At 41.1% G+C, this 17,299-nt stretch overlaps 1 protein-coding gene across 1 annotated transcript in view; it reads left to right on the top strand.

Moving 5' to 3' along the window:
* Positions 1-1,645: 1,645 nt before the first annotated feature.
* Positions 1,646-17,299, top strand: part of LOC142309961 (high affinity immunoglobulin epsilon receptor subunit beta-like) — a 38,271-nt gene continuing 22,617 nt past the window's right edge. Inside the window, exons 1-4 of the mRNA XM_075347434.1 lie at positions 1,646-1,779; positions 4,478-4,597; positions 12,873-12,929; positions 13,014-13,139. Of these exons, the coding sequence (XP_075203549.1) occupies positions 1,684-1,779; positions 4,478-4,597; positions 12,873-12,929; positions 13,014-13,139 (399 nt within the window). The 5' untranslated portion in view covers positions 1,646-1,683. The remainder of the gene's footprint in view (positions 1,780-4,477; positions 4,598-12,872; positions 12,930-13,013; positions 13,140-17,299) is intronic.

Raw genomic sequence — 17,299 nt, 5'->3', positions numbered from 1 at the left:
GAGTCTTGCTATGTTTATTTTGTGTTATTAAATCTGTGCAATTACATTTTTTCCAGCATTGAATAATTTAGAAACTTGCTAAAAAAAAATACAATATCTTTAGAATATACTTGTTGCAAAAGCAAAATGCCCAAATGTTATGTATACGAGGGGCTGCTGATAAGTCTTTGGCTTTGTGATCTTTTTGTTGTTTCTATGGTAACAAATATTACAACACATGAAAGCCTTATGTGTCTAATATATGTTTTCAAAATGTTGTGTTTGTTGCTTATGGCAACAGTGTTCTATGCATGCCACAAAGAATATTCATGGTGATATGTTACAGACATTGGGGGATCAATGCCCTTCATATTCCACAGTTGAGAACTGGGTTGCCAAATTTATAATGGGCCACTTCAGCACCAATGATCAGGAACGTCCTGGACGACCGAGAGTGGTTGTTGTTCTGAAGATCGTCGATGCTGTGCATAACCTCATACTGGAGAATCAATGAATGTAAGATTAAGCAATAGCAGACATCATGGGGATTTCCCGTGAATGTATTTGTGTCATTATCCATGAACATTTGGACATGCGGAAGCTATCTGCAAAGTGGGTCCCCAAATGTTTGACAACAAATCAGAGAAGCATGCGTGTGAAAACTTCCTGGTCCATTTGTCAGCGTTTCCAGACTGATAAGAACTTCTTGGATCCACTGGTCACTATGGATGAGACCTGGATTTATTTGTATGACTGAAAACAAGGAGCAGTCAAAAGAGTGGAGGCACAGTGGTCCTCCTCATCCAAAGAAGTTCAAGGTGCAAAAACCAGCCACTCAGATGATGGCGTCTGTGTTTTGGGATAATGAGGGCATGCTGCTAGTGGATTACCTTCATAAGGGTTCCACCATCAATACAAAGTATTACATTGAACTTTTGGACCAATTGAAGGCAGCTCTGAAGGCCAAAAGGCAGCAAGCTGTCCAAAGGAATCTTGTTCCTGCAAGACAATGCCTCCGCTCACACTGCATAAGCGACCACGGCAAAACTGGCAGAGCTGGACTTCCAGCTGGTTGACCACCAACCTTATTCACCACCAGATGTAGCTCCCTCTAACTATCATCTGTTTCCAAACCTAAAGAAACACCTCAAGGGTACCAAATTTCACACCATTTCTGATGCCATGGCTGCTACGGATGCCTGGTTTGAGGCACAACCGAAATCCTTCTTTTTGCTAAGCTTACAGAACTTTGAATACCGATGTAAGAAGTGTGTTGACATCAATGGAGAGTTAAGGCCCTGTCACACACAGAGATAAATCTGCTGCAGATCTGTGGTTGCAGTAAAATTGTGGACAATCAGTGCCAGGTTTGTGGCTGTGTACAAATGGAACAATATGTCCATGATTTCACTGCAACCACAGATCTGCCAAAGATTTCTCTCTATGTGTAACAGGGCCTTAAGTTTCATCATCCTATCTTGTTTTTTTCTGGGTAAAGCCAAAGACTTATCAGCAGCTCCGCGTATAGTATATATGTATGTATAGTATTCATGAAGATGATACATAAATTGATAATGGGGCAAAATTATATTATATTTGTATTGGTCTGGAATTATCATACTGCATAAATAATATATTTTTTTATCTCCCTGGAGGAAGAGAATAATGGATCTACACACCATTCCCACCTATGGACCTGCTCTTATGACCCAGCAACAACGCAATGTTTTTCCTGTGGTTCCTCAAGGTAACCAACAATTCTACAGGTCCATTCGGAATGTTCAACCAAAAGCTTTAGGGGTAAGTACTGATATTCTGAAACAATGAAGACAATACTACAGATATCAGGGTTCATTTAAACAATCAAATTTTTTTCTGCCAGCTAGCATACTGCACATATGGGGCGTTAAAGAGATTATCTGACAATATCATATTGATGGCCAATATAATAGGTCATCAATATGACATCAACAGGGGTGTGATGCCGGGCATCCCAATGTAAAAAAAAACTGTTAGTGGCCAGATGTAAATATATTGAAAAGAGTATCAGGGCACATCTCCATTCAATATGTGGCAATCACTGATGGGTACTACAGAACAGCTTCAATTCTTTTGAATAAGAGTTTCTACACATTGAATGGAGTTGCACTCTGTAATTTCATTCCATGTGCATAGATCTGTTCTTCTTTGGATGGAGCAAAGAACAGCAGTGGGTCATCAATAGGGTAAGACTAGACAATTCCTTTAAATATTGGTTTCCCAAAGTTATCAATATGCTGAATAGTATATCTGAATATGTTTTTATAGCATAGTTTTTATAATGAATTTCCCTTGGTTAGAAATATACCAAACATACAAATGGCTAGAATTGCAATCAAAAGTATCTAGGCATAGTAAAATGTCTCCATTGGACTATTGACCTTGACGGAGGAACCCTGGTGTGGTCAACTTTGCTACAATACTATTTAGATTTACACACACCTACTGAGATATGAGACTATAGTGTAGTTTAGAATAAATAATTGTTGCTTGGAAATACTTGACCACACTATGATTTTTTTTATAGCAAACAATCATATGGCAAATAGTAATGAGCAGACTCGTGGAAGTTCCGATTGTTTGCTGAGTTTGGCCAAACTTTAATTAAAATGTCAGTTCAGGACCCGAACTTGACCCCAAACCCCATGTAAATCAATATGGACCCAAACTTTGGTGCTGTAAAATGGTTATAGTAAGGCCTAGGGGGCTGCAAAAGGAAGCAAAATGTGGGTAAGACCTGGACGATTGCCCTGAAAGCAAATGTAGATAGGGAATAAAAAAAATGATGTGGAATTCCCCCTATTTTTGATAACCAACATAAGTAAAGCAGACAGCTGTGGGCTTAAGCCCTCCACTGTCTGCTTTACCTTAACTGGTTATCAAAAATAGAGGGGATTTAACAGTTTTTTTTAAATTGTTTATTTAAAAAAAAATTTAAAAATGGCGTGGGGTAGCCCCTATTTTTGATAACCAGCCAACATAAAGCAGGCAGCTGAGGGCTGGTATTATCAGACTGGGAAGACTCATAGTTATTTAGCCCTTCCCAGCTTATAAATAGCAGTCCACAAGCTCCCCAGAAGTGGCGCATGCATTAAAGGCGTCAATTCTGGTGCTTTGCCTGGCTGTTCCCAATTGCTCTGGTGCAGTGTAATTCGGGGTAATACTTTTGGAGTTGATGTCAGTTGTTAATTGACAGCTCACATCATGCCCAGGGGTTAGTAATGTATAGGTGTCTATCATACACTTCCATTTCTAACCTGTCAAGTGTAAAAACACTCACATAGGAAAAAAATGGATTATTTTACTACTCCCACTCCCATGTATCAGATCGTCTACACAGACTACAGAAAGTTGTGAGCTCCATCTTCTTACTATGAATTCCCTGTAAACAAACACCAAGGCCCCACTTCATCAAAGTGTTTTTAAAAAGTAGCAAACTTTTATATCATGGCCTTTGAGTTGGGAGAACTTTATAAACTTTGGCCACAATACAACAAGACCAGCACTGTTCTCACCATTGGTGACATAAGTAAGATTTGTGGCCATAGCTTGTCTTAAATTAGAAGAGCGGGCATTGTCACGGCCGTTCCTTGCCCCTTATGACCCCAACTCTGCCAAATGTGGTGGAGCTGGATGAAACTGTCATGAAAACACCAATATTTGCAACCTTGCATTGAGCAATAACTTCTCAACTTTTCTTTTTTCACTTTATCTAAACTTGTTGATGGATCAGTGCCTTTGGGATTAAAAATGATAACTCTTAAGGTACTGTCACACTTAGCGATGCTCCAGCAATCCCACCAGCAATCTGACCTGGCAGGGATCGCTGGAGCGTCGCTACTTGGTCGCTGGTGAGCTGTGAATCAGGCAGATCTCCACAGAGTTCAGAGATCAGCCACCAGCCCCCAGCGACCCGTGTAACAATGCTGTGCTTGGTAACCATAGTACACATCGGGTTACTAAGCAAAGCGCTTTGCTTATAGTTACCCCATGTGTACCTTGGCTACGTGAGCAGGGAGCCGGCTTCTAGAAGCTGTGGACGCTGGTAACCAAGGTAAATATCGGGTATCCAAGCAAAGCGCTTTGCTTGGTTACCCGATGAGCACCTTGGTTACAAGCGTCCACAGAAGCCGGCTCCCTGCACATTCAGATTGTTGCTGTCTCGCTGTCAAACACAGTGATGTGTGCTTCACAGCAGGAGAGCAAAGACCAAAAAATGGTCCAGGACATTCAGCAATGACCGGCGACCTCACAGCAGGGGCCAGGTTGTTGCTGGATGTCACACACAGCGATAGCGACGGGACGTCGCTGCAATGTCACAAAAGTCGTACCTCAGCAGCGATGTTGCTTAGTGAGACGTGGCCTTAAGTAGTAAAAAAAACATCAATTAAGATTAGAACAGTCCATTATAGGTTAATAACAGGACAAAGATATTACATAGTATGTCTTTATATTTCAGATTGTGCAGATTGCCTTGGTGAGCTTACAGATCTCACTGGGAGCTATACTGACATCGACCATAGGATACCATGACTATGTGACAGCGCTCAGTGGAATTAACTACTGGGGATCATTATTCGTGAGTACACGGTTTTACCTAATTTTTTTGCATACTTCTTAACAGAGATGGTTAAATTCCACTTTCATTCTAAGTGAGATTTGGCACCGCGATGGCCACTACTATAGTAATCTCACAAAACACCACTCATTTTACTAATCTTTGGAAATCTAGGAAATATGTCCTATAATATCAGAAAGGTCAATTTCTAAAGATGTCTTTGGGAAAAACTTTCCTGGTGTGTGTTTGCCGGTTCCAATCCCAAAATGGTTCTAATTATATATTGATGCCACGAGCCATCTCATGAATAGCAATGATTTTCTGAAATATGCTGACCACTGTAGAAGATATTGACTAGTTAGTGAGCGTGACACCACCAAGGTATCAAAAAATAGGGTAGACCAGAAGCCAACACTATATAAATATAAAACAATGTAGGCCCCAATTCATCAAGACTAACAATAAACCTTACTCCTTCCAAATCTTACTACTGCATACTGTTAATGCTTTAAAGGGATTATCCCCTTTAAGAGACTATTTCTCTCATTGTGTATTTTGCTATAAAAAAAACCCCACAAACTGTGCTTTACTCATCATCCCTGGGTCCAGCTCTGAGTCTTGACATTGACATCATGGCAGCCAATCAGTGAGCTCAGCAGCTCTGCGCTTATAGCTGGAATGCCCCCTAAGGGATGCTAAGCTCAGGAAAGAATCATTACTGGACACAGGACAATCAGTTTGTTCTTTGTTTCATAGTTACTTAGGTTGAAAAAAGACCTCGGTCCATCTAGTTCAACCTTCCTCCACCAGTTATATATTTTGTCCCCAAGTCATTTATAACCAACAATGTTGTGTGTACTGAGGATATTATTCAGTCTTTTTTTGAAAGCTGTTATAGTATCTGCCATTACTACCTCTTGTGGTAGGGCATTCCACAGTCTGACTGCTCTAACTGTAAAGAACCCTTTCATATTTAGCTGTCGGAATCGCTTTTCTTCCACTCGCAGTGAGTGCCCCCTGGTCCTTAGTATTGTCTTTGGAAGAAATAAGTCATGTGCCAGTCCTTTATATTGACCACACATGTATTAATACATATAAAGGGCATCTCCTCTGAGACGTCTTTTTGCTAAGCTAAACATATCTAACTTTTTCAACCTGTCAGTTTCGTGAAAGGTGAAAACCCCGTCAAAGTAAAAATGAAGAAAATAAAACACGGATTCAGATTGTGAGCCCCAATGGGCACAGTGATGATTATGTCTGTAAATGACCACATAAACCTTACAAGCTTATTTCCATGTTATAAAGTGATGACATGTCACTAGCATACACCATCATGACATGGAGCTACAGTTGATCCCGAGAAAGGAGGGTGCATTATTTTTTTTTCTAGACAGCGGCACAAAGCTGTGCAGTGACGTCCAGCTAACCCTTTAATGGCCTAAATGTCATATTAGGATTGGAAATTGTTTCCCAAAAGGGTCACTTTTTCTACTGTAGATTAAGGTTATGTGCTGTCCATAAATTCTTGGGCAGAGGTTGTCTGGTACTTTAACACTGATGGCTTATCCTTAGGATAGGTCATCAACTTCTTATTGGCTGTGGTCAGACACCCCACACCCCCGCCAATCAACTGTTCTCGGTACCGGCGATGGCATCAGCTGACCAGAAATGCTCAGTTCTGGACCTGTCCCATGTACTGATAGTGGCCGCGGCCGGGTCCTGCACATCCGCCTCCTATTCAGAACAATAGGAGGAGGATGTGCAGTACCCGGCCGCAGCCGCTATCAGGAGACGGTTCAGCTCCGGAACTGAGCTGGTCGTCAGGGTGCCTGGTGTCGGACCACGGGAAATTAGAAATTGATAACCTATCTTTAGGATTGGCCATCACTGTTAAAGTAGTGGATAAACGCTTTAAAATTATTGGACTTCTCCTTTCCTTCTGTGTTTTTTTTGTAGAGAATATCGGGGCTGTAATCGCTACCTTTTAAAGTTCATTGTACGTCCAAACGCCAATGTGTGCACATCACATCATCAGCAGTCTAACCTCTGGACACATATTAGTCATAATCCTTATAATACACTATGGCATTACAACATGCCCATAAATAACGTTGAATTTCCTCGTCTAATAAAACTGAGATAGTCCGGTTACAAAGTAATCAAGTTGTAAAAATTGAATTTCGTGTCTTGCGCAAAAAAATGCTTGGCATATCATATGGGCCCTTTAAGTGCATATCAACTCCTTTATGACATAGCATAGTTGACTTTGGCCCTAAACAGCAGTTTAGCTGCATTTACCCTGCTATTTGTTTGTATTGTACATGGCTTAAAGGGAACCTGTCATGTGGAAAATCATATCTGATCTATTGGCAGGATGTTATAAAGCAGGAGGAGCTGATAAGACTAATACACACATTTTATGGGAAAAGTTTCATTATAACTTGCATTTATTCATTGTTTACCCGCAGTGTTTTTATTCACATGAGTCAAGTGGGCGGTCCGACTTAGTAACTGACAACTATATCTGCATGCAAAGTCATACAGGGAGGAAGGTGAATCACTGATTAGGACCGCCTACTGGACTCATGTGCAGACAAGTACCAGGGAATTTAATGATTAAAGTACAAACCTATAAATCATTCAGTTCAGCTTCTCCTTCTCTAAACCATGCTATCCACAGATTGGACTATATGTACAGTGCAACTGGTTCCCTTTACATATTTAGCAGGGATATGGTTAACGAGACCTGATGGATAGCTAAGAAATCAAAGTCCGAGTCCCAACATTAAACCATTGATGGTCTTTGTGCATTAATGATCAATATTTCAGCGATAAAGATACCTCATAACCCCCCCAATATCTTTCTGAACCACTCATAATATGGTTTACTGTCTGATAATACACACACACATTATATTACAAAAGTGAGTACACCCATCATCATTTTCTAAATATTATACTATATCTTTTTATCTTTTCATGATACAACACTGAAGATATGACCCCTTTATGCAATGTAATGTAGTCAGTGTACAGCTTTTATAACAGTGTAAATATGATGTGCTCCCTAAATAACTCACTACACAGCTATTGATGTCTAAATCGGTGGTTAGTAGTACACCTTTAAGTGAAAATAGTCAAATTGTGAGCAAAGTGCCAATATTTAGTGTGGCCACCATTATTTTCAAGCACTGGTTTATCTCTCTTGGGCATGGAGTTCACTAGAGCTTCACAGGAGCCACTGTTTCATCTTCCACTCCTCCATGATGCGCTCCTTCACCTTCCATTTGAGGAGGCCCCACCAATACTCAATAGGGTTTAGGTCTAGAGACATGCTTGACCAGTCCAGCACCTTTACTCTCAGTTTCTTTAGCAAGGCAGTGGTCCTCTTGGAGGTTTATTTGTGGTTGATATCATGTTGGAATACTGCCTGGAGCCTAATTTCCAAAGGCAGGGGATCATGGTATACTTTAGTATGACACAGAACACGTTTGCATTCATGGTTCCCTCAATGAGCTGTATCTCCCCACAGCCGGCAGCCCCAAACAATAACACTCCCACCACCATGCTTGACTGTAGGCAAGATACATTTGTCTTTGTACTCCTTACCTAGCTACTGCAACACATGCTGGAAACCATCTGAACCAAATAAGTTTATCTTAGTCTCACCAGACCACAGGACATGGTTCCAGTAATTCATGTCCTTAGTCTGCTTGTCTTCAGGAACCTGTTTGCGGCCTTTCTTGTGCATTTTTAGAAGAGGCTTACTTCTGAGATGACAGGCATGCAGACCAATTAGATGCAGTGTACGGAGTATGGTCTGAGCACTGACAGGCTGTCCCCCCACCCCTTTAACTTCTTCTGTAATGCTGGCAGCACTCACATGTCTATTTTATAAACACAACCTTTGAATATGACTCTGATTAGGTGCACTCAACTTTTTTGTTTGACCATGTCGAGGTCTATAGTGAGAGGAACCTGTCTTGTTAAACAGTTGTGTGGTCTTGGCCACTGTGCTGCAGCTCAGCTTCAGGGTGTCCGCAATCTTCTTACAGCCCAGGCCATTTCTATGTAGCGCAACAATTTTTTTTAGATCCCCAGAGAATTCTTTACCATGAGGTGCCATCTTAAACTTCCACTTACCAGTATGAGGGAGTGTGTGAGCGATAACACCAAATTTAACATACCTGTTTCCCATTTAGATCTTAGACCCTGTAACACTAATGGGTCACATGACACTGGGGAGGGAAAATGGCTAACTGGGCACAAAATGTCCATTTTGCCTTAGGGGTGTACTCACTTTTATTGCTAGCCTTTTAGAAATGAATGGCTGTGTGCTATTTAGAGGACACACCAAATATACACTGTTATATAAGCACACTACACTTTACATTGTGTTTACAAGTGTCATATCTTTAGTGTTGTTCCCTTGAAAATATATATACTTATGTCACGCTCCCCGGGTCCCCTGTGCTGCCCTCCGGCTCACCTGTCACGCTCCCCGCTCTCCAGCACCCCTTGCCAGCGCGTCCCCAGCGTCCTGGTCCCCGCACCCGGCGTCCGTCGGCTTCACAGCCCCATCCTGGTCCTGCTGCTTCCTCCTCGCAGCTTCCTGCTCTGGCTTCTGGCACTCGGGCCACGCGCATGCGCATTAGGGCGCGCGCGCGGTCATTGACCCTTTCTTAAAGGGCCAGCGTCCATTAACAGGAAATGATGCAAAACAGGTACAGGGTATAAAGGGGGTTTATGTCCAAGGGGGCGGGGCCTGATCTTCGTGTTTCTTAAGCTAGGAGTCAGGTCTCCTGGTGTATATGTGTATATACTCACCTATCTCTCTTGTAGAGCCGTGCCTGCCTCGCCATCCGGTCCAGACCGAATCCCGAACCCCGAACGCAGTCCATCTGCCATCCTGACAGTCCGTACCATCTCAGATCCCTGCGGTGACCTGTCATCTCGCTCCAAAGGTTCCGGACCCCGCCTGACATCTTCTCGGCTTCCGAACCTGAGCTGCGTCACCCGGACTACCACCAGTGACTCCGTAGTCCCAGGGACTTCTCCGTTATACTCCTGTGCACGGACTGTTCTGCTGCCTATAGTGCTCCAGCTACCGGACCCCTTACCACCATCTAGGAGTTCGGCCCAGTGGATCCACCTCCTGGGTCTGCCCGTCCACCTGGCCCTGACAACTTACATAGTTACTTAGGTTGAAAAAAGACCTAGGTCCATCTAGTGCAACCTTCCTCCACCGATTCTACATTTTGTCACTAAATTATTCATAACCAACAATGTTGTGTGTTCTGAGGAAAAAATTCAGCCCTTTTTTAAAAGCTGTTATAGTATCTGCCATTACTACCTCTTGTGGTAGGGCATGCCACAGTCTGACTGCTCTAACTGTAAAGAACCCTTTCCTATTTAGCTGTTGGAATCGCTTTTCTTCCACTCGCAGTGAGTGCCCCCTGGCCCTTAGTATTGTCTTTGGAAGGAATAAGTCATGTGCCAGTCCTTTATATTGACCACACATGTATTTATACATATAAATGAGATCTCCTCTAAGATGTCTTTTTTCAAGTTAAGCAAATCCAACTTTTTCAACCTCTCATCATATGGCAGGCCGTCTACTCCTTGCAATAATCTAGTTGCCCGCCTTTGAACTGATTCTAACTTTTTAATTTCCTTTATAAAATGCGGAGCCCAAAACTGGATCCCATATTCCAGATGTGGCCTTACAAGGGATTTATAGAGGGGTAACAATACATTGGGATCCCGGAATCTAATCTCTCTTTTTATACACCCTAAAATCTTGTTTGCTTTAGCAGCTGCTGCTTGACATTGAGTGCTGCTGCTCAGCTTATTTGTAATGAGAATACCCAAGTCCTTCTGTTCTGTAGTCCCGAGTTTACTTCCATTTAATATATAAGTAGCTATAGGATTACTCCGTCCTAGGTGCATTACTTTATATTTATCAACATTAAATCTCATTTGCCAAGTATCTGCCTATTCTGACATTTTATCCAGGTCATTTTGTAATAATGTACTATCAAGGTCAGTTTTTAACATCCTACATAGTTCATAGTTTGGTGTTGTCAGCAGAGACTGACACTTTACTATCAATCCTATCCACAAGGTCATTAATAAAGAGATTAAAAAGAATCAATCTTAGCACAGATCCCTGCGGCACCCCACTGCTGACTATAGCCCAATTAGATCATGTACTATTTATGACTACTCTTTGTTGCCTTTTAGCCAATTCTTTGCCCATCTGCTTATAGTTTCCCCTAGTCCTTGCTTCTGGAGCTTTAGTATAAGGCTATTATGTGGCACAGAATCAAATGCCTTTACAAAGTCTAAATAAATCACATCAGCTGGATTATCAATGTCCAGATTTGCGCTTACCTCCTCATAGAAATCCAACATGTTGGTTAGACATGACTTTTCTTTTGTGAATCCATGTTGGTTATTAATTATTATATTATTCACTCTAATATATCGCTGGATGTCATCTCTTAAAATGCCCTAAAAATTTTTTCACACCACTGATGTTAGACTTACCGGATGGTAGTTGCCTGGATCCATACTCTTACCTTTCTTATATGTGGGTACTACATCAGCTATTCTCCAATCCTGAGGTACCAACCCTGTTACAAGAGAGTCTAAGGAGATAAGATACAGGGGTCTGTCAATTACTGAGCTCAATTCCCTCAATATCTGTGGATGAATGCCATCTGGCCAAGGGGATTTGTTAATGTTTAATTTACTCAGCCACAGGCATATTTCTTCTTGTGTTACATTAGTTATTTCAGGAGTGGGACTTTGATTTTTGCCTTGTTGAATGATCCCTGGAACAGTGAGTTCCTTGGTGAACATGGATGAAAAGAACCTCTTTAATATCTCAGCCTTTTCCTTGGCTTCTGTATTTAACCTGTTATAATCTTTTATGAGATCAATGCCATCCTTTTTTTTTCCTTTTGGCAGTGATGTATTTATAAAAAATGTTGGGGTTTATTTTAATGTCTTTAGCGAATATTGTTTCAGCAGCTAATTTTGCTTGCTTGATTTCTTTTTTACATTTCCTATTGATATCTTTATACTTCTGAAATGCTATTTCTGTATTCTCAGCCTTTGTTTTTAATTTATTATCCTTTGTACTGTCTAATTTATCCATACTGGTTTCTTTTTATTCCTGGACATTTTATGACCATAGGGTATAAGTTTTTTTACAGGACTCTAGGAGTATATCCTTAAACTTACCCCATTTACGTTTGGTATTCCCAGTTACCATGACTTTGTTCCAATCTACTCAATTAAGCTCTTCTTTTAATTTGTTGAAATCAGCTTTCCCAAAATTCCAGGTTTTAGCATTTCCCCTTTCAAATGTTTTATTGAATATTACTTTGAAACTTACCATATTATGATCGCTGATGCCCAAGTTCTCCCGGACCTGTAGATCTGAAATTGTATCCGGTGTATTTGACAACGACCAGATCTAGCAAATTATCTCCCTTCGTCGGTTCATCTACCATCTGAGAGAGGAAATTGTCTTGAATAGTAGATAAGAACTTACAGCTTTTAGCACAACCAGAAAATTGTCCCACAAAATGTCACCCTCTACCTGTTCAGCTGTTAGGAGGCTTACAGCAAACTCCAATTAGCATTTTTCCATTATTCCCCACCCCATCTACATTTACCTATATTGACTCAACATTGTTGCAGCTCCCCCCAATATCTTCATGTAGCACAGGTCTTAGGTTAGATTTAATAAATATACACACCCATCCACCCTTTTAGTCTTTCCTGACCTTTCTGAATGTGGTGTAACCCTCTATGTTTGTCACTCAGTTATGGCTACCATCCAGCCAGGTTTCCATAATGCCCACCATCATAATCTGTGGTTGACATATTTACAAAAATGTGAGAGGTGTACTCACTTTTGTGATATACTTTAAATAGAAAAAAAATGAAGCAGTACAAAATGAAAAATAATTTAATAAAATCGCACGGTACAAGCCTCCTGGTCTAAAAATCACAAAATTTGTCAGATACATACAGATAAATAAGAAGATCAAAACTTCATTAGTTGGCAAGGCTTGAGAAAAATGCCACCACATGGGCTAATAGGCTAATAAAGTTCACTCTCTTTGCTATTAATGGAGTGCTGCCTCTTCTCTATCTATCTATCTATCATTTGATTATATATATATATATATATATATATATATATATATATATAATGTATATATATGTATGCTTTTAGAAAAACCTGAGTGTGATAATGTCCTATGTGGTTTCTTCCCTCCAGTATCTCACCTCAGGAGCCTTGTCTATGTTATCAGAGATAAAGCCAAGTCACTTTCTGGTGAGTGGATATTAGAAATTGGTTTTGACCTCAGACTTTTTTCTTGCTCTAATTTGTAATTTTTTTATACATTTGTTTGAACAGATGAAAGTCTTTCTGGCTTCCAACATTTTCAGCTGCTTGACCTCATTTATAGAATTTTGCCTAATCTGCAAAGATCTGAACAATGACTTTGTGGAGTATTGTTGTGACTGTTCTTTTATTCTTAAGGTAAGTAAGACATGTAGACGTATAAGAAATTATAGTAAAAGACAATATTATTAAAGGAGGTTTCCATGACTTTGATATTGATTACCTATTGAAAGGATAGGATAATGTGCCAGATCAATGATGGTAGGCTCCTAGGAACCCACCAACCAGCTGAATGAAGGGATTCTCCTTTGAGTGCCATGTTACCTTCATTGTTTACCAGGCACAGATTTGTGTATTGTACAATGGCTATGCTTGGTGTTGTATCCTACTCTTCACTAAATAGGACATAGCAGTGATGAACACAGCTGTGACAATATGTACTGAGCTGGACTTTGTGAAGAAGGAAGAGGCATGGAGCTTACTGGGGCACCACAGCTACATTAATCAGCTGATCGCGGGGATTCTGGGAGTTGGACCTTCATCCCTTTAATATTGCTGGACTATTATAAAGATATTCTGCAATGTCGAAACTCTGATTTGTGCAAGAATGTTGTAACTTTTTGATGCTTTTACGATACATATGTCCAGCTTGAGATCTGGAGTGGCACAAGGCCAAGTAATTCATGATAATTGACCTCACTAAAGATAGCATAAATTACACTAAATACATTATAAGTCCCGTAACCTTTCTGGTGGTGACACACCGCTTAATGATTTGGGTAAATCTTACTGCAGCACAGAGTTCATTCAGTATACAAAATGGATATGGCTCTGTGTCCCAAATTCAATGCGACTATAATTTCATGCACCAGAATTGATGAGACGTGTGCAGGAATAAAATCGCCGAATTCAAGAGCACGCCACTTAACAAAATTTCGCGCTTCTTATCAATGGTGTGCGTCTCTCTACGCCTCTTTAGAAATGTTACTTCATTTAAAGACTAGAGTGTTAAGGTGAACTCTTAACCAGAGATCACTAGTTGCCTACTGCCTGGCCAAATTGGTGTGGATCGAGTGCATGCTTGAAAAATGAGATCAGACACAGTCGGATATTCATCTTTCCTCGACAGAAGTCATCCCATGCTCTGCTTTATTACAACTGAGCTTGCTCTGATATAACCTTGCAAAGGGGCATGTCCGGATGTGTTCATTGGTCAGTGGGTCGAACAATGTGTTAGTCCATGAGCTGATTGGTAGGCGTCATTGTAGGCAGGTCTATGACATCATTGGATGGATCCATGGTGATGGTAATGGGAGGGACGTCATCTGGTGGATCCATGCTGGATGGTTTGGTCTGTGATGTCTTCTAGCTTGACCAGGGGTCTTCCCTTATATGGTATCTTCTTACATCTGGACATTCCTTGCATTCCAGGCAAGGTGTGGAGAAACAGGCAATAGCAGCCATTTTTATATCTGTGTCATGTATATGATCTGAAACCTGAATTATGTAAGGCAAATCGACATATTTCCCACAATCCCTTGTCAAGAAGTTAATTAAGTATTTCATCTTATGGCTCTCCTCAACAGTCCCCCCCTAAATACTTTATTAACCTTCTGACCCTACCGTGGTCCTCTAATGCTTTAACTGCAACCTTTTTTCGTTTTGCTATACAAGCAATACTAAGCCTTTTCCCCCGCTGGTACAGACTGCTGATCAGAGAGTTGATCACATCCCGCACACACAGTTCACAGAGGCACAGGTAACTAGAACAGACTATTTAATGCTGAAGCGCTTACTCAGAATTTGAGATTAATCGATTAGAAAGAGTAAGGCAATTGTAAGTATAAGCTTCTTACTGTTATGCTGCAGCTTTTAGCATTACTGTTTCTGAAAGACTGATTCTCAGTCAATATCCGAGTGCTGTCCGCGTCTTCGAGACTTTTCTACCCGAATACACCTGATTGTATCACAACACTAATGGATCTCTTCTTGTCTCCGGTCTATAATCTACCACCAGGAGGCCTTTAACAAGATTTCCCCTACACATGGATCCGATTACCTTCAGTAACACAGAGTAGCACTTTTACGTCTTCAAATACCAACAAATAAAACAATACCAGTTACCTACAAGTGTATGTTATCCTTAAAAAGTCACTTAAACCCTTAAAATAATTGATTGGTTCAGGTCAGATAATGTTTTTCCCACCATGAGCCCTTATTTGTATAATGTTCCTGTACCCATTGATCCCTTATGGTTATTTCCCATGTATCATCCCCAATCTAGAAATTCTCCATAAGGTTCTATGTGAGATAATCCAGCACTATGTGTGTTGCGACCCTCATTCTGCTGGTACGATGGACTCTTTACAGTGGTTGTTGTCTCCAGATGGGTTTTCCCTTAAGCTTCATGGAAGTTGCTGCGGTTGGGATAAGCTGGATCGGTCCACCTGATTCTGACTCATGGCTCATTCTGACTTGTCTTTTTAGGATCACCCAGTCTCCTGGCTTGAGACCACGTGCCCCTGACACTGATTTAGGTTCTGGAATTGGAGGATACACATGTTTAACACACTATATAGGCAGTTGTATACGGCTCGTACATCACTGGTAAGGACATCACACTGTATCTGCAGTATCTGTGAGAAATATAATCACGTTCTAGGTAGTAAACCAAAAATATCTTATATAAGGTCTAATTATTAAGGAAAACGAACATTTGTTACATGATTTGCAGCGTCCACCATTATCTTGTGGATCGTTACATGTTTATGTTATAATCATTAAAATTCCACACAACATACACCCAGGTGAGTATAGACACAATTAAATATTCCAATAAAGGAGGGGGCAGGGATTGGGGCAATAGCCCTAAACTCTCCCTACCTCGCAGCGGAGGTCGGCACCCTATAAGGCGAATTGGTGCCCCCGCTCACCGACGGCTCACCCTCCCTATCCCTACACTGCTAAGCTAATACGTGCTGCTAATGTCAGTGAGGAAATATAGAAACCGTGAGATACCGGGGATAAAGAGGCGTCAATATGCAATTATATATATCCAATTCATTCCCAAAGATTAAATATTCACACTCTGTATTTTACATAGGTGTTTGGTAGCTTAAATCAATATGATACAGCAAATTGAAGGACCAAACCCTAAAATAAATTAAATATCTCACATGTATAACATGTACCCACTGTATCAATATAATAATAATAAGGCCAGGTAAAGTCATGAGGAGATCTTGTCCGATCACAGACCCTCCACTGTACAATTCACACTCAGGCTAATAAAACAAACGCATATTTGTCAGACATTTAGCTTGAAAGAAGCCCAACGCATTTCTCCCTTCTTCACAACGGCAGATGGGTTCATTAGGTACTGATCTCTATAGTGACCTCTGCTATAGAATATGTTCTTTTACCGCTTTTTAGGAACTCCATCTTTACATACCACCAGCACCATGAGTTTTTCAGCAGTAATGTTTTCCACACTGGATATGTTTCAGAGCAGACCTGAAAAGAAATTCACACAACACTCACAAAACTCATATAAACCTACTCATGGTAGATGTATATGACTAATCTGCAATCACCGGAGCAGTAGAGCGGATGAGGGGGGTGTTTCTACAAGGTCTCTACAGTTTTTTCTACCTTAATAGACACACGTCTTACAAGACTGGATGTGTCTGGCCACCTGGGTACTGAAGCAGTAGTGCCGCCCATATCTTGTCCATCCCAACACCTTTGTCACATGGGTTACCTGGGCCATTATTGAGTAGAACGCTCACGGCAGAGAAAGCTTACCGCCCTTTATCCACAGACCTTCCTCAGTCACTGGCTCCCTGCGTCTCACACTCCGTTCCTTGCTGAATCGCTTGTTCCTGTAAGGATTTAAGAACACAAGGAGTGACCAATGTCACGGACGACGTGACAGGAGCCACCGAGGTACTGGTCTGCATTGTATAAGGACTCTCAACTCTAGGCCCATTCACTGCTTCTTTGTTGTGCACCTGTGCGAGCATCTCCTCCGGCTGCTGCCTATATCCACATTTTGACTATCTTACCCCTTTCCGCTCTACGAACCACAGTGATCGCAAATCTTTATCTCATTCTCCTATTCCGATGAGAGAGGAGTGGTTTGATTTTTATTACCTCATGTTGCGTAACCTCAGCATATCCAGTGCAGAATCAACCAGCATCTTGGTATCTGGATCCATCTACGGAAAAACTCAAAATCTGCATTAGCAATGGGCTCATCTGAGACATGTTCAAAACCTGACAATTCTTGTTACAGCAGA

Source organism: Anomaloglossus baeobatrachus, chromosome 5 (assembly GCF_048569485.1).
Source record: "Anomaloglossus baeobatrachus isolate aAnoBae1 chromosome 5, aAnoBae1.hap1, whole genome shotgun sequence".
Lineage (NCBI taxonomy): Eukaryota > Metazoa > Chordata > Amphibia > Anura > Aromobatidae > Anomaloglossus > Anomaloglossus baeobatrachus.
Note: the sequence above shows the minus strand (reverse complement) of the source record. Positions and strands in the feature narration are given on the sequence as shown.